General features: G+C 35.1%; 2 protein-coding genes across 2 annotated transcripts in view; one reads left to right on the top strand and one right to left on the bottom strand.

The window, feature by feature from the left end:
• The first annotated feature begins 11,075 nt into the window (after positions 1-11,075).
• The window catches only part of LOC117691714 (uncharacterized), a 41,262-nt gene continuing 27,335 nt past the window's right edge, over positions 11,076-25,002 (top strand). Inside the window, exons 1-2 of the mRNA XM_066072298.1 lie at positions 11,076-11,288; positions 11,320-11,364. The gene's annotated coding sequence lies outside the window, so the exon portion shown is untranslated. The remainder of the gene's footprint in view (positions 11,289-11,319; positions 11,365-25,002) is intronic.
• On the bottom strand, positions 14,635-17,804 carry LOC105334136 (zinc finger protein 862). Its single transcript, XM_066072100.1, has 4 exons — positions 16,288-17,804; positions 15,971-16,180; positions 15,591-15,832; positions 14,635-15,374 (listed from the first exon to the last, which is right to left on the bottom strand). Exons 1-4 carry the CDS (start codon positions 17,461-17,463, stop codon positions 14,792-14,794), a joined length of 2,211 nt encoding a protein of 736 aa, XP_065928172.1. The 5' UTR covers positions 17,464-17,804; the 3' UTR covers positions 14,635-14,791.

Below are 25,002 nucleotides of genomic sequence, written 5' to 3'. Positions count from 1 at the left end.
AAATTACATTAGATGTATTAGATGATACAGTTTTGTATAAAAAAAAATATCTGACATTTTCGAGCCCGTTAGTGATGAGAACTGTGTGATATTTTTTTTTCCATACAGAGCTGTTTTCGGCATACATCGTACTAAAAACACTGCTATTAAATTCCATTGTTGAATCACCTGAGACAGTCTGATTTTGAAGGATATCAGTACTGTAACCACGAGTAACGGTCTTATTTTAAGAAGCTCACTAATATCGGACTGTACATGTGAAATTTTAGACTGCTGGAACAAAGGAATGACAAAGGCAACCTTATAAACTTAATGCTCTAGCTAACATCTGGTCTCTTTATTGTCATTACGGAGTAGGTGTTCCCCTGTCTACAGGTGTTGCATGAGGGTTGGAGTTCACCACTCCCCCCCCCCCCCCCCCCCCCCCCCCAGCTCCACCTACTACTTCCCTGGACTGGATTGTCACTCATCAAATTAAAAAAAAATATTTAAATTGCTAAAATAAACATAGTAAATACGGACCTTTTGAGAATTGCATCTAAGAAATAAATGAAGACGAGCAAATCGTCACCCCTTTACCCCCCCCCCCCCCTGACTTCCTTTGACGACAAAAAATAAGGAATAAATGTGATCAAAATGTGTACCGTTTTTGCTTATTTATAAAATCAAATCTGAACTTTTGTGTTCAGTAGATTAGAGTATAATTTTTCACACACCACATTTTTAACCTGTTGTCTCCTTATAAGTTATGCAATCTCTGGTCTCCCCAATGATGTACAATATATGGCGAACTCTGGTTTACGTATTTATTATCATCTTAAGTGACACATGTTCCCTCTAACAATTATGTTCTTCATAATAAACAATATAAATATAGCGCATGATTTTCGTCTTGTAAAAAGACATAAGATAACCTCTGGTACCCGTATTGATTTTCAAAATATAACATTGATTTAGAAGCTAAAGTGACCTCTGGTCTCCTAATAGACATTGGTTTCTTTACAGTGGATGGATTCTGCATGGTAATTCTCCATCTTGTAAAAGAAGGTGGCATCTGGTCTTTGTATTAATGAACAATTTACTACAAAAATTTAGGTCTAAAGGTGACCTCTCATCTCCTTATTGATAATTCATAAAATTTTATCCCTAGTCTCTCTACCGTGGATTACTTTGGTCTCTCTACAGTGGATTACTTTGTTATCTCCACCTTATAAAATGAAATAAGATGACCTCTGATCTCCTTCTTAATTAACAAAATTATTACGACACATATATATCCAATACCTAAAACGAACTCTGATTTACCTACAATAGATGATATTTTATGATTCTTCATCTTGTAAAATAACATTAACGGATCTCTTATCACCGTATTGATTTACAGAATTGATAATTATACTACATCAATTTCTATCATAAGGTGACCTGTGGTCTCCTTTTGGATATTCCACTTAAGGTGACCCTTGGGTCCCCTACAGTAGATGACTTTTTTGAATCTCCATCTTGTAAAATGACATTAAGTGACCTCTGGTATTCGTTATTAGTTAACAAAATATAACGACATAGATCGATTACCAAAGGTGACCTTTGGTTTTCCTACAGTGGAAGGCTTGTTGGGAATCTCCATCTTTTAAAATGACATTATCTGACCTCTGGTTAACGTATTGATCTTTGAATTAAATCTAAACCTTTTTGAAACTAAGGTGACCTCTAAATTCCTTTTAGATATTCCTCTTATAATGACCACTCGGTTTCTCTACAGTAAATGACTTCAGGTTAATGTCCTTCTTAGAAAAGAAGGTGACATCTGGTGTTCGTATTTATCAACAAACTAATACATTGATTTAGGACATATCGAGACCTATCATCTTGAAATTCCATTCAAACTGACCCATGATCTAACAAATGGATGACATCTAGTGAGTATACATCTTGTTTAATGACATTTGGGGACCTCTGGTATCCTATTGATAAACAAAATTATTGCTTCATTAATGTAGGACATAAGGGGACCTCAGGGCTCCTAATGGATATATTACTAAATGTGACCTCTGCTCTCCCTACAATAAATGACTTATTTGAATCTACATCTTGTAAAATGACATTAGGTGACCCCTGATTTCCGTTATTAATGGACAAAATTACAACGACAGACATCGCTTTCCAAAGGTGACCTTTAGTGGATAGCTTCTAGGGATATCCATCTTGTTATGACATTAGCTGACCGTTTCTATATTAAAATTATTTTATTGATGAAGGACCTGAGGTGACCTCTGGTCTCCTTGTGCATATTTTTACTTCAGGTGACCCCTGATCTCCCTACCATGGCTGAATACCTATCATGTAAATGACATAAGGTGACCTCTGGTCTCCCTATAGATAAGGAAAATAATTATTTAATTGATAGGGGACATGAACTTACCTCTGTTCTCCTTATGGGTGTTTTTGTAAATGACATACGTTGACATCTGGACTTCATGTCATTTCAAGAACATTAAAACTACATTGTCTTTAGACCCAGGTTGACGTCTGGTAGCCTTTTAGATATTCACTTAGGGTAATCCCTGGTCTTTCCACTGTGGATGGTTTTGGTAAATCTTTACCTTGTATATTGATATTTTGTTAAAACTCAGGTCTCCATATTGAATCAAAGAATTGCAACGTCAATCTAAAACTATTGGTGACCTCTGGTCCCCTTATCGATTTTTTACTTGAGGTGACCCCTGGTCACCCTACCGTGAATAACCTTAGTGAATCTCCATCTTGTAAAATAATCTGAGGTAACACCAGGTAGTCAACGAATGGATAAAGACTGATTAATCTCCATCTGCAAAATGCATCTGCCGACCTCCAGTTTCCGTATTGATTTATAAAATCACTACGACATTTGTGTAGGACAGGGATGGGGTAATGGTAGTTTGTAATGGTAATTGAGTGTAATTAATTACAAATTTTGATGTAATTGAAAGTAATGTGTAATTGGCCAAATTTTCAATTACATGTAATGGTAATTTAATTAATTACTTTCAAAAAAGGCATTTAATTCCAATTACTTTTCAATTACTTTCAATTACACACTGATGTACATATAAATATGAAGCTGTCCACTACCCATTGTTCCCCACACTATCAATGGTACAAGATCAAGTTAGTATGAGAAGTTAAAAAGCATTGAACTATTATTATAGCTATCATACTTAATATTTTTCAGAATGAACTTTTTCAGTGATTCAATATTTAATAATAAGTTTCTCAAATTTAATTAAGTACATGTATTTGATGATTTGCTTGATCTCTTTTTTCTTGAAAAATACTTATTTCCCTTCTTATTAGAAAAATTAGTGTGTCAATTATCATTGAGTTAGATTAAAACATCACTGTTTAATTTAAAAACAAAATCAATGTTATATAAACTATCAAGTCATGCAGCCTAAAATACATAGAGCTAAAATGCATGGCTTCAAATGGGTTTTAAGTTTTTGATGTCTAACATGTCCACAGGGTGTGTTCCCTTATTGCAAACATTTGATAATTAGGTAGAGAACAACAGGTGTGTTTTGATAACAATTATAGTCTGCCCTCTACCTGAGATTAACCTGTAATTTGGCATTGTATTTATAAAGGGAAAAAAGTGTATAAAGATGCAAAGGATAAAGTTTTCATTTAATAGTTTTGCATGCTGGAAATACTTCCGTTGACATGATAGATGTAGGTTAGGGGATATGACTTTCAAATATTTATTGAATATTAAGGGACACCTCCATATTGTGACTACCGATACCTGCGTTTTGAAATAAACAATAAAACCAAATTTATATGTTTTCTTTCCAAAAATTGTAACTTATCAAAGTAGTAAGCAAATACAGTGAAAGTATTTTAATTATGACGAAATTTTATTCACATTATAGACATACCTCCTTAAATGTTTATGTGTTGTAGATAAATTATAGTTTTATTAAATTTCTATGAATTTCAAAATGTAATTTGTAATTTAATTAATTACATTTGCAAAGTAATTGTAATTTAATTAATTACATTTGAAAACTCTTGTAATGGTAATGGTAATTTAATTGAAGAATTTAAGCAAGTAATTGTAATTAAATTAATTACTTTCCAATGTAATTGACCCCATCCCTGGTGTAGGAAATACATGTAAATAGGTCACTTCTCTTTCTCTCATGATATTTCAATTACTACAGTGGATGACCGGTAGCTCTCAATCCTGTAAAATGACATAAGGGGACCCCTGGTCACCCTACAATGGATGATAAATGACTCTCCATAGTGTAAAATGACATAAGGTCATGACTGGTGATTCTCTGTCCTGTAAAATGACATAAGGTGACATCTGGTCACCCTACAGTAAATGACCGGTGACTCTCTGTATTGTAAAATGACATAAGGGGACCCCTAGTCACCCTACAGTGGATGACCGGTCACTCTCTATAGTGTAAAATGACATAAGGTGACCCTTGGGCACCCTTCAGTGGATGACTGGTGACTCTCTATCCTGTAAAATGACATAAGGTGATCCATGGTCTCCGTATTGATATAAAGAATTAATACAACAGTGATAAAAAAAACTTACGTTACCTCAGGTCCCCATATTTTAAATAAGGTGACCCCTGGTCTCCCTACGTTGGATGGCTTTGGTAGATGTTCACCTTGTTTATTGAAATATTTGTTAAATCTGGTCTCCGTAATGACTCAAAGAATTACAACATCAATCTAAAAACATTGATGACGCCACTTATTCATTTTTCACTTAAAGTGACCCTTGGTTATCTTACAGTGAATAACCTTAGTGAATCTCCATCTTGTAAAATCATCTGAGGTAACACCAGGTATTCGAAGAATGAATGAAGACTGATTAATCTCCATCTGCAAAATGCATCAGCCGACTTCCAGTTTCCGTATATATTGATTTACAAAATCATCACGACATTTGCGTGTAGGCATATGCATATATGTAAAGAGGTGACTTCTCTTTCTCTCATGATATTTCACTTAATGTGACCCCTGGGCACCCTACAGTGGATGACCGGTCCCTCTACATCGGGTAAAATGACATAAGGTTCACATAATCATAACGACATTTATGTGGGAAATACATTAAGGAGGTGACTTCTCTTTCTCTCATGATATTTCTGTTAAGGTGACCCTGGTCACCCTGCTGTGGAAGACCGGTAACTCCCCATAGTGTAAAATAACATAAGGTGACCCCTGGTCACCCTACTGTGGAAGACCGGCAACTCTCAATGGTGCAAAATGACATGAAGTGACCCGTGGACATCCTTCAGTGGATGACTAATGACTCACCATCCTGTAAAGTGACATAAGGTGACCTCTGGTCACCCTAGAGTAGATGACCGGTGAATCTCACCTTATGTCATATAACATGATGGAGAATCACCAGTAATCCACAGTAGGGTGCTCACAGGTCACCTTATATCATTTTAGAGAGTCACTGGCCATCCTCTGTAGGGTGACCATGTATGTCATTTTACACTATGGAGAATCATCGGTCATCCACTGTAGGATGACCAGGGCATCCACTGTAGGATGACCAGGGGTCACCTTATGTCATTTTGCACTTGGGAGAGTGATCGATCATCCTCTTTAGGGTGAGCTGGGGTCCAGTTATGTCATTTTTAACTATGGAGAGTCACCGGTCATCCTCTGTAAGGTGACCAGGGGTCACCTTATATCCTTTAACACGATGGAGAGTCACCGGTCATCCACTGCAGAGTTACCAGGGGTCCCCGTATGTCATTTAACACGGTTGAGAGTCATCGGTCATCCACTGTAGGGTGACCAGGGGTCACCTTATGTCATTTTACACAATGAAGAGTCACCGGTTATCCTCTTTAGGGTGACCAGGGGTAACCTTATATCATTTTACACGATGGAGAGTCACCGTTCATCCTTTGTAAGGTGACTAGGGGTCCCCATATGTCATTTTATATGATGGAGAGTCACCGGTCATTCACTGTAGTATGACCAGGGGTGACCTTATATTATTTTACACGATGGAGAGTCATCGGTTATCCTCTGCAGGGTGGCCAGGAGTCACTTTATGTCATTTTACACTTTGGAGAGTCAGCGGCCGTCCACTGCAGGGTGACCAGGGGTCTCCGTATGTCATTTAACACGATGAATAGTCACTGGTCATCCACTGCAGGGTGAACTTATGTCATTTTACACGATAGCGAGACACTGGTCATCCACTGTGGGTTGAACAGGGGTCACCTTATGTCATTTTACACGATAGAGAGACACTGGTCATCCTCTGTAGGGTGACCAGTTGTCACCTTATGTCATTTTACGCCATGGAGAGTCATCGGTTATCCTCTGGAGGATGATCGGTGACTCTCCATTGCGTAAAATGACATACGGGGACCCCTGGTCACCCTACAGTGGTTGACCGGTGACTCTCCATTATGTAAAATGATATAAGGTGACCTGTGGGCACCCTGCAGTCGATTACTGGTGATCTCCATCCTGTTATATGACATAAGGTGACCCGAAATCTCCGTACTGATATAAAAAATTAATACAACAGTGATAAAAAATAATAAGGTTACCTCTAGTCCCATTAGGCATATTTCATTTATTCATTGCGTAAAATGACATACGGGGACCCCTGGTCACCCTACAGTGGTTGACCGGTGACTTTGCATTGTGTAAAATGATATAAGGTGACCTGTGGGCACCCTGCAGTGGATAACTGGTGACACACCAACCTGTTATATAACATAAGGTGACCCGAGATCACCGTATTGATATAAATAATTAATACAACAGTGATAAAAAAACTTAGGTTACCTCTGGTCCCCCTAGGCATATTTCATTTATTCATTGTGTAAAATGACATACGGGGACCCCAGGTCACCCCCACAGTGGTTGACCGGTGACTCTGCATTGTGTAAAATGATATAAGGTGACCTGTGGGCACACTGCAGTGGATTACTTGTGACTCTCCATCCTGTTATATAACATAAGGTGACCCGATATCACCGTATTGATATAAAGAATTAAGACAACAGTGATAAAAAAACTTAGGTTACCTCTGGTCCCCCTAGGCATATTTTATTTATTCATTGTGTAAAATGACATACGGGGACCACAGGTCACCCCACAGTGGTTGACCGGTGACTTTCCATTGTGTAAAATAATATAAGGTGACCTGTGGGCACCCTCTGTGGATAACTGGTGACTCTCCATCCTCTAATATGACATAAGATGACCCGAGATCTCCGTATTGATATAAAGAATTAATACAACAGTGATAAAAAAAACTAAGGTTACCTCTGGCCCCCCTAGGAATATTTCATTTATTCATTGCGTAAAATGACATACGGGGACCCCAGGTCACCCCACAGTGGTTGACCGGTGACTCTGCATTGTGTAAAATGATATAAGGTGACCCGTGGGCACCCTGCAGTGGATTACTGGTGACTCTCCATCCTGTAATATAACATAAGGTGACCCGAGATCTCCGTATTGATATAAAGAATTAATACAACAGTGATAAAAAAAAACTTAGGTTACCTCTGGTCCCCCTAGGCATATTTCATTTATTCATTGTGTAAAATGACATACGGGGACCCCAGGTCACCCCACAGTGGTTGACCGGTGACTCTGCATTGTGTAAAATGATATAAGGTGACCTGTGGGCACCCTGCAGTGGATTACTTGTGACTCTCCATCCTGTTATATAACATAAGGTGACCCGATATCACCGTATTGATATAAAGAATTAAGACAACAGTGATAAAAAAAACTTAGGTTTCCTCTGATCCCCCTAGGCATATTTCATTTATTCATTGTGTAAAATGACATACGGGGACCCAAGGTCATCCCACAGTGGTTGACCGGTGACTCTGCATTGTGTTAAATGATATAAGGTGACCTGTGGGCACCCTGCAGTGGATTACTTGTGACTCTCCATCCTGTTAGATGACATAAGGTGACCCGATATCACCGTATTGATATAAAGAATTAAGACAACAGTGATAAAAAAAACTAAGGTTACCTCTGACCCCCCTAGGCATATTTCATTTATTCATTGTGTAAAATGACATACGGGGACCCCAGGTCACCCCACAGTGGTTGACCGGTGACTCTGCATTGTGTAAAATGATATAAGGTGACCTGTGGGCACCCTGCAGTGGATAACTGGTGACTCTCCATCCTGTAATATGACATAAGATAACCCGAGATCTCCGTATTGATATAAAGAATTAATACAACAGTGATAAAAAAAACTTAGGTTACCTCTGGTCCCCCTAGGCATATTTCATTTATTCATTGCGTAAAATGACATACGGGGACCCCAGGTCACCCTACAGTGGTTGACCGGTGACTCTCCATTGTGTAAAATGATATAAGGTGACCTGTGGGCACCCTGCAGTGGATAACTTGTGACTCTCCATCCTGTTATATAACATAAGGTGACCCGAGATCACCGTATTGATATAAAGAATTAAGACAACAGTGATTAAAAAAAACTTAGGCGCAATACATCTGGTCCCCCTAGGCATATTTCATTTATTCATTGCGTAAAATGACATACGGGGACCCAAGGTCACCCTACAGTGGTTTACCGGTGACTCTGCATTGTGTAAAATGATATAAGGTGACCCGTGGGCACCCTGCAGTGGATTACTGGTGACTCTCCATCCTGTAATATAACATAAGATGACCCGATATCACCGTATTGATATAAAGAATTAAGACAACAGTGATAAGAAAACTTAGGCCCAATACATCTGGTCCCCCTAGGCATATTTCATTTATTCATTGCGTAAAATGACATACGGGGACCCAAGGTCACCCTACAGTGGTTGACCGGTGACTCTGCATTGTGTAAAATGATATAAGGTGACCCGTGGGCACCCTGCAGTGGATTACTGGTGACTCTCCATCCTGTAATATAACATAAGATGACCCGATATCACCGTATTGATATAAAGAATTAAGACAACAGTGATAAAAAAAAACTTAGGTTACCTCTGGTCCCCCTAGGCATATTTCATTTATTCATTGTGTAAAATGACATACGGGGACCCCAGGTCACCCCACATTGGTTGACCGGTGACTTTCCATTGTGTAAAATGATATAAGGTGACCTGTGGGCACCCTCTGTGGATAACTGGTGACTCTCCATCCTCTAATATGACATAAGATGACCCGAGATCTCCGTATTGATATAAAGAATTAATACAACAGTGATAAAAAAACAACTTAGGTTACCTCTGGTCCCCCTAGGCATATTTCATTTATTCATTGCGTAAAATGACATACGGGGACCCCAGGTCACCCTAAAGTGGTTGACCGGTGACTCTCTATTGTGTAAAATGATATAAGGTGACCTGTGGGCGCACTGCAGTGGATTACTTGTGACTCTCCATCCTGTTATATGACATAAGGTGACCCGAGACCACCGTATTGATATAAAGAATTAATAGAACAGTGATAAAAAAAAACTTAGTATACCTCTGGTCTCCCTAGGCATATTTCATTTATTCATTGTGTAAAATGACATACGGGGACCCCAGGTCACCCTACAGTGGTTGACCGGTGACTCTGCATTGTGTAAAATGATATAAGGTGACCTGTGGGCGTGACCATGCCAATATAAGGTAACCTCTGGCTTTGGTAAATCTTCACCTTGTATATTAAAATATTTATTTAATCTGGTCTCAATATTGACAATAGGACCTAAGATGGCCTCTGGTGTAATTTTGAATAGTTTACTTAAAGTGACCGTTACTCTTTAGACTAACAAAAATATTTTATTGGTTAAAGACCTAAGGTTACCTCTGGTCACCTAATGGATATTCCACTTAAGAGGACCCCTTGTCTTCCTACAGTGGCTGAATTATGTTGAAGCTCTGCACCTTGTAAAATCTTGTAAAATGACATAAGATGAACTCTGATCTCCCTATAGGTGAACAACATTTTTATTTGATTGATTTAATACCAAAGGTGACCTCTAGGCTCCTTACAGTGGCTGACTTCTGGTGAACCTCCATCTTCAAAAATGACAAAATGTGATCCCTGGTCTTCTTATAAATTATTAAAACAACATTGATAACGGACCTATAGTGACCTCTGGTCTTCCTTTGGATAATCTATTTAAAGTGACCCCTGGATTCTCTACAGTGGATGCCTTTTGGTGCAGCATCCTTTACACATGTTTTAAAAGATAGAGTTTGGTGGTGAACGTTAAAGCATCAGGTCTACCTTAAATTTTAGAAATTATGTTTTAAGCTATAATCTATATCTTTTTGTAGAATTTTATTATAAAGGAGATCAATATAATATAAAAATGATCACGATCATCGAACCTCCTTAATATGTGACCTCCAGTCTCCCTAAAGATTAACAAAAAATTATTACTTCAGTGATCTAGGACCAAAGATGGACTCTGGTGTCATTATAAATGGTTCACTTTTAATAACAAAATTATTTAATTGGTTACCTAAGGTAACCTCTGTTCTCTTTATTGGTGTTCAAAGAAAAAATCTTAAAACTCTTGACAAGCAAAAAATAAAAGTTCCTCAAAGTCTTCAAAATCCTAATCCGTGGGGGACTGGGGGGGGGGGGGGGGGCATTGATATTACACATTAGGTGACCCCTGGTCCCTTCAGTGGATCACTTCGGACGAATCTCAATATTGTAACTTTTGTTTCCGTATTGATTAACAAAATGATTACGACATTGTTTAGGACGTAAGGTGACCTGTGGTCTCCCTATGGATATAGAAAAAAAAAAGAAGATTTACATTCTTATCTTCACTTGTTAAAAAGAGTTCCATTAGTGCTCATTAATACACTCATTTTGGAGAACTATTTTCGGGTGACCCAAGGTCCTAGTTGAGCGTACGTTTTATCCTTCTGCGAAAACTTTTTAAAGTTGGCTTCTTTGAAATTAAAACGAAAGAAGGATTCCACCCCTCCAGAAATAAAACCAGGCAGATAAAAACGTCATTGTTTAGTATACAATCGATTTTAAACGGGATTTTGGGTGCAATTATGACATTGAGACGTAAATCGAATTTTGTATTGAGTTTGAGTATTGAACACGTTCCGGTGGGTGAACACAGTCAATCGTTTTCTTCGGGATCGGTAGGCGTTACCTTTTGCAATGCTATTGTTCAATAACAGGCGTAAAACTTTTCATCCAGAAGAGACATTTTACCACCTGTTTGAAATCGATTGTACAATTAACTGGTTCATAACGTTGGACTTTAAAAGCTTTTTTTACATAAGAAGGTGAAGGACTGTTTACGTTCAGCAAACTTCTATTCTGAACCGTCACAGAACTAATTCTACTCATTTGAGAATATTTTCGAGAGAGGTAGGCTTAAAAACTGAATACCATATCTTAAGATGTTTTATTTTATTTGTTAGGATATCTGAATATTTAGACTTGTAATACAACATTTTTATTTATTCATCTTTCAAAAGTGAAAGTACATGGTATGTTTATTATGCATTTCATAATGTTAAAAAATGTTATGTAGACTAATTTTATGTTGCTCTTTGTTGATGCATTGCACAGCTCGTACACACATATTTCCTCTTTTGTTTTCATTCAAATGAGTCAAGGACTGTTAACATCCAAGAAAACTACGCAGTTGAACTATTTTGTTTATTTAAGAGAGATATGAAGAGAAAAAAAATCAATATTTAAAACTTATTTAATAGATCCGTTGAAATATTTAGATATACAAACTTAAGCTCACTTGAACTGAAAGCTCCAGTTAGCTATGTTGATCACTTTTTGTCTTGTGTCCGTCTCTCTTTTTTTTTATCTTTACGACTGAGCCGATTTTTATGCACTTTGCTAGAGCAAATCATTTGGCAAAGAGGATTAACGTTTAAGGTAGTCCATCCATAACTGAGGTGAACTTAACAATTTTGATTGATATTAACTATATTGAATATCTATTTTAAAATTACTATGAGGCCGACATAAACCAAACTCTGGAATATGTATGCAGTCGATTAAATGAACTGTTTGCACTTGAAACTGTTTTAAAGAGTTGTCTGCCCCTTGCAAAAATTTAAAAAATTCAATTATTAAAAATGTGTACGGTAAATATTGATTTTTTTAGCATTGTCAAAGAAAACGATGCTTTTACAACTTTTTACCAAGAGATTTGTGAGAAAAGTATTTGTACTATAAAGATATAGTTAAAAATGCCTTTTTTCCCATAGATTCAATGTTACCATCAAGATGGGATAATGCCAAACTTTTATATGAAATATATTTAAGAATATAAAGTTCCATGATATCATAACGTCATAAAAGCACGTACAATAACAACGATCATCTACCAAATAACAGAAAAATCGTTTAAAAAATAAAAAAAATACCTTGAAAAAATCTAAATATTTACATTTCTGTTTTGTTTGTTTAGTACTATTTAATAAATAGTATCGAAACAGTTTCATTAAGGGTGCAAATACACTGTAATCTACTAGAATGCGCAATGAAAACAAAAGTTGGCTTCTTTAAAATCAAAACGAAAGAAGGATTCCACCCCTCCAAAAAATAACCAGGAAGAAAAAAAACGATGACATTGTTTAGTATACAAGTAACTGTTTAAGAACGTTGGACTTAAAAAGCTTTTGTTCACATAAGAAGGTGAAGGACTGTTTACGTTCAGCAAACTTATATTATGAACAGTCACAGAACTAATTTTACTCATTTGAGAATATTTTTCAAGAGAGACAGGATTAAAAACTGAATACCATATCTTAAGATGTTTTATTTTATTTGTTAGGATATCTGAATATTTAAGCTTGTAATACAACATTTTTATTTATTCATCTTTCAAAAGTGAAAGTACATGGTATGTTTATTAGTGCGTAAGAATGCATTTCCTAATGTTAAAAAAATCTAATGACTGATTTTAAAATCAGCACATTTTTGTTGCTCTTTGTAGATGCATTGCACAGCTCGTGCACATATACTTCCTCTTTTGTTTTCATGCAAATGAGTCAAGGACTGTTAACATCCAAGAAAACTACGCAGTTGAACAATATTGCTTATTTAAGAGAGATATGAAGAGAAAAACACATCAATATTTAAAACTTATTTAATAGATCCGTTGAAGATATTTAGATATACAAACTTAAGCTCACTTCAACTGAAAGCTCCAGTTAGCTATGTTGATCACTTGTGTCCTACGTCCGTCTCTCTATTTTTATCTTTACGACTGAGCCGATTTTTATGCACTTTGCTAGAGCAAATCATTTGGCAAAGAGGATTAACGTTTAAGGTAGTCCATCCATAACTGAGGTGAACTTAACAATTTTGATTGATATTAACTATATTGAATATCTATTTTAAAATTACTATGAGGCCGACATAAACCAAACTCTGGAATATGTATGCAGTCGATTAAATGAACTTTTTGCACTTGAAACTGTTTTAAAGAGTTGTCTGCCCCTTGCAAAAATTTAAAAAAATTCAATTATTAAAAATATGTACGGTAAATAATGGGTTTTTTTAGCATTGTCAAAGAAAACGATGCTTTTACAACTTTTTACCAAGAGATTTGTGAGAAAAGTATTTGTACTATAAAGATATAGTTAAAAATGCCTTTTTCCCATAGATTTAATGTTAACTTCAAGATGGGATAATGCCAAACTTTTATATGAAATATATTTAAGAATATAAAGTTTCATGATATCATAACGTCATAAAAGCACGTACAATGAAAACGATCATTTTAATGATGAATCTTTATCATTAAATAAAGCCCTTAAAATTACAATACGAATTTAGCATTCAAACTTGCAATCTATTAGATATAAAATATGATAGTTATGGATGGACCACCTTAACAAAATGAAATTGTCCATCGTCTTTTCAGGGGGAGATAATTAAGAATTGTTATAAATATGCTAGAATTTAAAACAAAATCGTCTTGGGAACCAATAAGTCAGATAAAATGTAATTTGTGAGGAAGCATATTCAGGTAGTATATATTCTTAAGTTTGTTGAAAATGTGATCCCCTGGGGTAAGAAAGGGCCACAATTGGGGTCGATAATTTGCCTAGATATATTTCGAGAAAAATCTTTAAAGTTCTTTTTTCTCGGAATCATTTGTCTAGAAAAGTTGTCACTTATGTGGAGCTTCCTGGGGAAGTGTAAGTTTAGATATTGATCTCCGGTGTTAAAAGGGCCATCAAAAGAGGTCGTACATCGGAAGGGATGAAAAAAATATCTTCTTAAACATTTTAACTAGACAAACTATATCTTATTAGACGCATTATCGGGTAGTGTAGATTTTAAGAGGTATAGCGCACTTGATATACTATTTGACCTCAAATATAGGACTTTTGCAAATATCAGACATTTTTGATATTATACAATAATCAGTTTACATACATTCAAAGAAACACAAACACGACAATGTTGATACAAGAAAAGTCTTATCTTACACGATATCATTCAAATATTCAGGTTTTGTTAGAGATATATAGGACAGTTGTTAGTATACGATAAAAAAAATGAATATTTGAGTATTTAAACCACTCTGAACCAAAGAAATCCGATTAAAATTATGTTCTACAGGTATTGTAGTCAGGCTTGGGGTAATGCTAAATGTAATGGTCAGGGGCTGACAAATACATTTTTAAAGCACTTGCCCTCGGGCAAGTGACTAGGCAAAATTCACTTGCCCTACCTTAATATCTACTTGCCCCACCTAAATCTTTATTTTGATAAAATAAAAACAATTTTCATATAAAGTGTTGTGTACTTGTTTATTTCATTTTTCATACACTTCAAATTCATCATAGTTATACAAATCATTTTCATTTTGTCTGGATTTTCTCTCAGGGGCCTGATGTCCATTCACATGTCTACCCCTTGATGACCCTAACCAGTGTTCTATTGCCTTGGAGGCCTTAAATTCATGGAGGGGTGGGCCTTCAACCATAACATTTATCTGAGCTTGCAAATTTTCCTGACTTAAGTTTGATCTTAGTCTTGTTTTCATTAATTTCATGCTTGAAAAAACTCTCTCACATTTTGCTGAACTACAACTAACACTCAACATTAAATCTATGACTTTCTGCAAATGTGTAAACTTTGGGGAAGCTGTTTCAGACACTAGCAAATATGCATCATAGATAGACATAGTTTTATAATGTGCAATACATACTTTCAAATCAAGATATTCATTTAAAATTGAATCTTTAGTTTCATCAAATATAGGTTCAAAGAATTTCAAAATGTTTTCAAGACCATCTCTTCCATAAAGAGCTAGAGAGGTTCTGTCTGATGGCCAGATTTTGAAGTTAAACACAGTGTTAAAATCCTTCAGTGGACTTTCTCTAAACATGCCAAATCTGAAATGAAATTTAAATCAAATATAGTTCTGTGTCAAATTCATAAATTATAAGAAATTAGATGTAACCTTATACATAATAGTCATTTACTCAGTTACAGCAATTCACTTTTAACCTATAAATGATATTGACTATGAATTAGTAGTCAGAGCCAGTTCATCTCTCTCAGACTGTAGAACAAGAAAAAATATTATGTGCATATTTCAGTGCCAATACCTTTCATCCAAAGACTTTATCACAGCATCCAATATCTTTCTTGTTTCACTGTCCATATAGTCAACAGGATTGCAGGGACCATGTAGTTTAAGATCTCCAAACATTTTCTCCTCTGGATTATACTTGGACATAAACTCCCTCATGTTGTTTCCAGGATGAAATTTCAATGAGGTCAACCTCAAGATGACTGCCTCGACTTTGGGAAGCACTTCCAACACAAGCATATCTTCTGTTTGGAAGAACTGCTCAGAAAAATGTAAAATTAAGCAGAGATTTCAGAAGAAAAAATGAGTCTAAAATTTTCAAAGCAATCAATTTAAGTCACTTACATCAATTAAAATTAATAAGTTAAATTAGTTTACTGTTAGTTTCCACTTTACCTTGGACAGATCTGTAATGACATCTAAGACATCAATGAGTAGAAACATTATTTTCAAAACTGGGGCAGATGTCAAATCTTTGAGGTATTTCTTTGCTGTGCCTGCATACAAGTCTGTCCTGCTTGCAGCTTCATCTAAATGTGTTGTGACAACAAGCAAATTTGTTTGGATGGCTCTTAGGGCTTTCCCTTGACTTGCAACCCATCTCACCTATAGAGACAACACATCAATCAATGTCATTTATAAAAATAATATGAAAAACTTTACAATCAGTACACATTTCAAACTAACAAAATGTATTTCATTTTAAAACTTACATCCTTAACATCTGGAATATGTGCAAGATCAGCATCAAGAATGTCTGCTATGGCTTTTATTTCTCTGCGTCTCTTTGGTGATCCATGATAATACTTATAGATTCCTTTTAAAGTGCTTTCCAATTTCTGAAGACTTTGAACATCCTTGACTGAATCCATCACTGCCAGTTGAAGTTTGTGTGCAATACACCACATTCCCAAAACATGATTGTATTCCTTTACCAGTTTTCCCACAACTCCATTTTTCTTACCTTGCATGACATTTGCACCGTCAAAGTTCGCGCAAATTAATGTTGGACCTGGTTCATTAGCTTTCAAATTCTCCTTCGTTAAGCCAACTAAACTCAAGGCTCTGAAAATGCCATCTAAAACGCCATCTGCATGACCATGTTCCAAATTTACAATGCCACAAAATATTGTTACAGGATTCCGAGTCTTAGGAGACACATATCGTACGAGGACATTCTCTTGTTCAAGGTTACTACAGTCAGTGCTACCATCAGAGAGAACAGAAACAAAATTTGCTCCTTTCAAATCATCAGCAACAGCTTCAGTCATAGCATCAGCGATAGATTTTATAAAATCTTTACATCTATTTGCATTCAAATAATTGTTCCCAAGATCAACACCAAGTTTCTGAATCAATTTACAATCGATTTCAAAATCACTGTGTGGTTTACCATGTTTTGCAATTTTATATGCTATATTGAAAAGAGCATCAAGCCTTTTCATTTGGTTTTCATCTAACTTCAGCAATGCTGTCATAATAGGTGTTGCTCTAACATTGACATTGTCACTTACATGTGTTTGATTTCCATCCTTTGTCACGGGAGTTCCGTTTTTCTGGCGATAGAAACTGGTGCATATCACATGAACATCGCTAGTTTGATGGGCCTTAAGAGATTCCACACGAAAGAGTTTGCATCCTTCGTAGAAAGAATTTTTTTTTACGTTGCCAACCGCAGGAAATTCCCTGCAAATTGTGCAGTACATTGTGTCATTTATATCGTCATGTCGTACCCAAGGCCAGGTTTCCTCCCACGTTTTCACGTAGCATCTTTTCCGTTTGGTCTTTTCGTATTTACCATGTTTCGCTAATGTAGTTTCGTTGTTGTTTTTATCAGCTGTCTGATCATCTGTACTTTTTCTCTTCGATATTGTTACAAACTTGTCCATCGTCGAGCTTTAATCGCGCCGTATGTCATATGTACACGTTTATTCCGCGCTTTACCTTTACTTTTAACAGAGACTTGAAAAAGCGTTTTTGTGACTAAAGTTAGCACTCGGCACACCTCGGCCGTATCTCATAGTTTGATGTAGGTTACGGAATCGACCAAGGTTTGCCGAATGTAAAGTTAGATGATAAATTGTTAACTCGTACGTAAATCTATTTTCAGTGTAGTCGTTTGTTGTGTTTAAAAAATTCACTTGCCCTCGGGCAAGTTCCTACTGATTTTTCACTTGCCCGATCGCAAAAAGCACTAGCCCCGGGCGTCGGGCAATCGGATTTGTCAGCCCCTGAATGGTAATGCATTGCAATGCATTACATGTTTTCAAAGTAATGCTAGTAATGTGTAATGCCACAAAATTAGCATTACAAGTAATGGTAATGTAATTCATTACTTTCCAAAATTTAGTGTAATACTGGCATTACATGGCATTACTATGCTTATTTATGCATGTTTACTTTAAAAAATGTGATGAATAAATGAATAGCTGGAATTGAATTTCATTTTGATTAACTTTATCATAAAGAAGAAAGAAATAATTCATGAAATAAAAATGTTTTAGTTGTATTAAAAAAGATTTATAAAATTTCATTTTTAAATTGTTCAAGAGTTTTAAATCATTTAAACAATTTACTCCAATTAGTTTGCACTTCAATAGAGATGTGTCAACAACACACTATGCCCCCAGAATAACCTAAGTATCAAAACAATCTATTGTTATAAGAAATGCTAAACACCCCAATCCCCTTCCCTACGCCATGTCCCAATAGAAAAGAGGACAGACATGCACCTTTAAGGGCAAAATGAATGCACTGTCCATCAATGATGAAAATCAAAATCACTTCCAATATTATAACCCATTTGAAAATAATTTTACTCTCTCTCTCTCTCTCTCTCTCTCTCTCTCTCTCTCTCTCTCTCTCTCTCTGTTTTACAGTTATACATGTATATTAAGTACATTAGTTTGGACTGATAGAAAATACAAGATTCATGTATTTTTTCTACTTTTTCACTTAATATATCCTAAGATAAAGATTGTCAAACAATCTTTCAGTCCCAGCTTCCACTGCACCTGTACACCATTTATTTAGTATAGCTGGGAAGATTTTCAAACTAATAGGAAGCAGCTAAAAGATGAAACCTTTGAAACTTTGATCATAAAGTGCAACAGCAATCTTTTGTCTCAAAGTGTCCTCAGCATAAAACAATCCGATTAAAATATATTAAGAAATATAACTGGGAAAAATCCTCTGTCTATAATTAATACAACTAAGTGTCCAGAATTATAAAGATTTGTGTTATCTGGGGAAATATCTCTATTTAGCTTTTTAATAACCGCAACATTATTCCATAAATTGTTTTCTATTATGCACGAATTCTGTGTCTCTATATCATATCTGACATTGTATCATGCCAAATGTGTATAAATATCTTTTTACTTATATAATATGTTGTTCATAATGCCACAAGATTATTATATATTGAGCAAATAAAGAATGACTCTTGTATATATAGTCATTGAATTTGAACCTGATTCTGAACATGAACCTGTAGATATGTTAAAGAGTGTTTTATATTTGAAACATTTGCAAAAACTCTTTATTAAAGAAAGTAATGGTAATGGTAATGCATTACTTTACTCATGTAATGGTAATGTAATGCATTACTTCAAGAAAATCAAGTAATGGTAATGGTAATTTAATGCCCAAATTCATGAAGTAATGGTAATGTAATGCATTACTTTATAATGTAATTCGCCCCAAGCCTGATTGTAGTGCAGATTTACATTGAATTAGTTTCGGTTTAACGAGGTCTTCGTACTGAAAATTAGACAATTATTTCAGTTAGTGTCTTTTTTAATACAAACATGTATATAGCCATACATAATGAAAATACATCTTCAGAAAATGTTAGATACGTGGCCTAATGGTAACGCGGAGGTCTTTTTGACTTTGTGGTCGTTGGATCAAATCCACCAAGTAGTAAATATATTTTTTCACTTAATTGAAACATGAAAATTAAAGAGCGATTAAGTAACATGTATCTAATCTTCTGATTTTTAAAAAAAATTACCTTGACTGTTAAGTTCAGTCCGAGTATGAGCACACATGACTTTAACAGATCTCTTCATTAACACTATGCATGTACTCTATTTACACATAGATCCATTGCATTTTTTTAACTTATCACAGTTCAAGTTATCAATAAACATTATACACAGAGTTTCCCGAATTCATGACTAATCAGTTGTTACAGTTACCATTATAAAAACAGTATCTAGGTTTCGAAAATCATTTTGCTACGAAAGCCGAGAAGGATCATTTGAGATTCGAGATTCGAAATACTAGATTCGAACTACGAGATTCAAGATTCGAAATTCGAGATTTAATATCTAAATTAACCAATCAAATTAAGGATCTGAAAACATGTATCTTAGCGACAACAAACTGTTCTAAATAAAGATCATTCGTACATGCTCTTATATACAAATAAATGCTATGTTCACTTCTCCCTAGCTAACTAAATAAGTATTTGTATTTATTTTTACACAGACTATTAAAGTAGACTAGTAATAATGCAGTGTGTTTCGCGGATCTAAGTGATTTTGTTTGCCCTGGTGCATTTCCACCTGATGCGTTTGAACCCTGGGGTATTTCACCACCAATAGTTTAAACCCCGGGTTTATTCACCCCCTTTTGTGTAAAATGCGGTTATGGTTGAGAGTTTCATAAGCGGAGCCAATTTTTTCGGTAAGGGGGGGGGGGGGGGGTCCTAGGCCAATTTTCAATAATTTTACTACATGTATGTAAATTTAATAAGCTTCAATTTTCCCGAAAATATTATCACATGGTACGGAATTATTAATTACTACAAACATTTTTTTTCCGTTTCTTGAGTTAACAACTTATTATGAGTTTTACTTTTGGCATTGTTTTCAATATAGAAGGATACATGCTCTGTACAATTAAAAGTTTGGGATAATAGGGTGCCAATTAGTTCACATAGCCGATTTCTTGTGCAGAGAACAGTAAAACTTTAATAATTTGATTTTACATGAATTTTTCAAAATGTTCTGTTGTAGTTTGTTATAATTCATTCATTGATATATCAACAAGAAAGCATGGAAGGCATAGACAGGCATATGTATCACATCCAGGTTGAGTTTCTCTGTAGTTTCCAACCCCCCCCCCCCCCCCCCACCCACCTCCGCCGCCGACACCAAAATTGACAATAATTTCATATAGATCATACAAATGTTTACTTTATATGTAAGTTACTCTCTAAAGATATAAAAAAGAACTCTAAAGATGTGTGTACCTAATATACTACTACATTACACTTAGCTAGATAAAATGTAATCAGGGTGAAGCTACAAGGGACGAGTGGTGCAAATTTATCAATTTGTCGCCATACAAACAGAACACCAAACTAGACACGATCTCGTTGCGAGCAACGAGGAGGTCTTCCGTCTGATTTTAGAATTTGTTATGAGATATATGTTCGATCTTGTTTTTGCTATTTAATAGCTAAAGCTGATTAGGAATAGAAAAAACAAGGTCTACATTCTAAGGGCTAGATACTATTTTGTTTCAGGGATAAGAGCTTTGTTCAACAAGTGTTTTAGAAATTCGTCACCGTTCTTGAGATATCTGAGAAAAAAAAATTAAGGGGCCAGTCCCTTATCTCCTTATTGAAGCCGTTGAACCAAATTTTGAAGGCTGCATTTTGTAAAGTATCTTAAGAAGTAAATTATAAAGCATTTTGAACATCTTTTCTTCTATACTGCATTTCAAAATAATTTCATTTTTGAGATATAGGTGGTCATAGTTTCTGTACTCTTGACCCCTAAAAAATCCTTATTGCAGAATCAATCATTACATTACTTGGATACATAACTGTAAGATAAACATATTTGCTTCTATAGCCTTTCATTAAATTTCCCTCAGTAAAGAGCTAAAGATGAAAGATTTTAGAGCCCTTTAGTTCCCTTTAGTTAATTTGAGGGGCCAGCCCCTTTTTCTTAATATCAAATAAAAGGTCATTTAAATCTCAACACATTTTGTTCAACAACTGTTTAGAAATTCAGTACTGTTATTGAGATATATGGGAAAGAATATTTTAGGGGCCGATCCCTTAACTCCTTATAGGGGCCGTTTAACGAAATTTTGAAAATTGCATATGATTAAATACATCATTCTGAGCATCTTTTCTTCTATACTGCATTTCAAAATATTTTTCCTTTCTGAGATATATGTGATCAAAATTCTGGACTTTTGGCCCCTAAAAATCCCTTATTACGTAACACATGATAAAATCATTACATTGCTTGGATACATAACTGTAAAATAAACATATTTGCTTCTATAACTGTTCACAAAATCCCCCTCACTAAAGAGCTACAGACTTTAGAGCCCTTTCGTCCCCTTATTTTAAGGGCCAGACCCTTTTTCGTGATATCAAATGAAAGGTCTTGTAAATATAAACTTTTTTTGCATTACAGGTGTTAACAAAATATTTTTCAGAAAAGAGATAAACTAAGAAAACCATGAAAAATTAAGACTTTTTTAAGTCTCAATTTTCGGGACCAGGCGAGCTTTAACGCCATTTAAACATGACAAATATGAATGGCAAATTGCAAATCTACAATCTCTTGTTTACAATCCCTGGAAGTTTGAACTCAATATCTTTTACCGTTAAGGAGGAGATGCCTGGACAAGCCGACTCTCTGAAAATCGCTAAAACGTCATTTTATCAAGAACGGAAATGACGTCATCAAAATAAAAAATGTATATTAAGTTCGTATTAATATGTATTAGATCTGCAAGTTTCAGGAAAATCAGTTCAGCCATTTCCGAGAAATCGCCTGCACAAATTTTGTAAGAAAAAAAAATTAATAATTAGAGCAAAGCTCGTTGCAAAGCAACGAGTCGGTCTTCCGTTAATGCCGGAAGTAAAGCTGGGAGTCCTGTAAGAAGCAGAGCTCTTAAACCAATAACGAGAGTAACTGAAATAAAAAGATGAAAAAAATCGAATTATTCCTGGTATGACTTAACAAAATCCGAATGATTTTAAGTACGAATTAACAAAAACCTTTTTGATTTTACGAACGATTTAACAAAAAAATTCGGAATGTGTGCAAGTACGACTTAACAATTATTTTTGGTAAGAGTTAATTTTACTTTGAACATTACGCTATATTTTAAACTAAAGACGCGGAAACAAAATTTCCGGAAAAATCAATTTTTAAACCCCGATTTATCTGCAATGCAATGTCCGATCTTAAAACGGATTTCAGTTTTAAATTAAGCTTAATAAAAACTCCTTTGTTACTTTATGATTAATATCAAATTATTGGTCAGAAAAGAGTTATTATAAAAACACTAAGTAGCCCTCCTGGCCCCTAATTTGAGGGTTCAGCCCCTTTTTGTTGATATCAAATAAAAGGTCTTGCTAATATAAACATATTTTGTTCTACAAGTGTTCACGAATTGTAAACCGTTCTCGAGATATCTAAACAACTGTGTTTTAGGGGCCGACCCTTTAACCCCTTACCAGGGCCACTAACAACAAAATTTTTGGTATCATATTGTTAAGAATATTATTTTGAACAATTTTTGTTCTACATTGCTTTTAAAAATATTTCTCCTTTTTCAGATATTAATGATCAAATTTTTGAATTCTGGCCCCTTGAAACCCCTAATTACGTAATATATGACTTAAGTATGGTACTGTATAGATAAACAGCTGTACAATGAACATTTTTGCTTCTAAAATTAATAACAAATTTTTCAGTAAAGACTTATTGTAAGAAGACATTAGAGCCCTATTGGTCCCTAATTTGAGGAACCAGCCCCTTTTTCTTGATATCAAATGAAAGGTCTTGAAAATATAAACATATTTGTTCACGAAATGTTAACGGTTCTTGAGATATCTGTACAAATGTGTTTTAGGGGCTGACCCTTTAACTCCTAAATTGGGTCATAAACAAAAACATTTAAGGTTGCATATTGAACACAACATTATTTTGAGCAACGTTTGTGCTACATTGCTTTATAAAAATATTTATCCTTTTTCAGATATTAATGATCAAAGTTTTGAACTTCTGGCCCCTTTGAAATCCCTAATTACGTAACATATGGCTTAAAAATGGTACTGTATAGATGAACAGCTGTACAATAAACATTTTTGCTTCTATAACTAATAACAAATTATTGTTCAGTAAAGAGTTATTGTAAGAAGAATTTAGAGCCCTCTTGGCCCCTAATTTAAGGGGCCAGCCCCTTTTTCTTGATATCAGCAGAAAGGTCTTGAAAATATAAACTTTTTTTTACATAACATGTTTTAACAAAATATGTACACATCGAAAGGTATTACAGAAAATGTGCAAAAATTTCGTGAAAAAATTTGGTGCTAATTTTCAGGTTCAGACGAGCTTCAAGGCGTTGAGCAATTTTCATTATTGGAAGCACGGGGGTACATCTACAGACATTTATCTATACTCCCTGAAAATTTTAAGCTTCTACCTTGATTAGTTTCGAAGGCGATGCGTGGACAAAATGATCCTTTAAAAATTTACAAAATCGTCTATATCTGAAACCGGAAGTGACGTCATCATTTGAAAATTAATTGAGGAATATGTAGCGACGACGTTGTTTTATCACTCCTGAAAATTTCGTGCAAATCGGTTGAGTAGTTTTTGAGAAATGACGCTCTAAAAAGTCAGAAAAAGAAAAAAAAGAACTAGGGCAAAGCTCGTTAAAAAGCAACGAGTGGGTCTTTCGTTAACGTCGAGAGTAAAGCTAGGTGTTCCTATAAGAAGCAGAGTTTTTAAACCAAAAACAAGATCAACTAATTCGAAAAGAACAAAAATCGAATAATTCTTGGTACGAGTTAACAAAATCCCAATGATTTTAAGTACGAATTAACAAAAATCTTTTTGATTTCAAGAACGACTTAACAAAAAAATCCGAATGTGTTCAAGTACGACTTAGCAATTAATTTTTAGGTACAAGTTAATTTAACCAAGAACTTGATACTTCTTTCTTAACCAAAAACGCGGAATCACAATTTCCGGAAAAATCAATTTTTAAAGCCAAATATCTCTGTAATGCATCGTCCGATTTTTAAACGGATTTCAGTTTTAAATTAAGCTTAATAAAAACTCCTTTGTTGCTTTATAATTATTATCAAATTATTGGTCAGAAAAGAGTTATTATAAAAAGACTTAGTAGCCCTTGTGGCCCCTAATTTGAGGGTTCAGCCCCTTTTTCTTGATATCAAATTAAAGGTATTGCTAATATAAACATATTTTGTTCTACAAGTGTTCACGAATTGTAAACTGTTCTCGAGATATCTGTACAAATTTGTTTTAGGGGCCGACCCTTTAACCCCTTACCGGGGCCACTAACAAAAACCTTTTTGGTATCATATTGTTAAGAAAATCATTTTGAACAATTTTTGTTCTACATTGCTTTTCAAAATATTT

This window comes from Magallana gigas, chromosome 9 (genome assembly GCF_963853765.1).
Source record: "Magallana gigas chromosome 9, xbMagGiga1.1, whole genome shotgun sequence".
NCBI classification, from domain to species: Eukaryota; Metazoa; Mollusca; class Bivalvia; order Ostreida; family Ostreidae; genus Magallana; species Magallana gigas.
This window is presented reverse-complemented; position numbering and strand designations above follow the sequence as displayed.

What these genes read in the sequence shown, in the direction of transcription:
- LOC105334136 (XM_066072100.1), bottom strand. Translation starts at nt 17,463, where the DNA reads ATGGACAAGTTTGTAACAATATCGAAGAGAAAAAGTACAGATGATCAG. An exon ending in ATATTCCAGATGTTAAGGAT is followed by an intron (nt 16,181 to 16,287) that starts GTAAGTTTTAAA and finishes TTGTCTCTATAG; the next exon opens with GTGAGATGGGTTGCAAGTCA. An exon ending in ATAAAGTCTTTGGATGAAAG is followed by an intron (nt 15,375 to 15,590) that starts GTATTGGCACTG and finishes ATTTCATTTCAG; the next exon opens with ATTTGGCATGTTTAGAGAAA.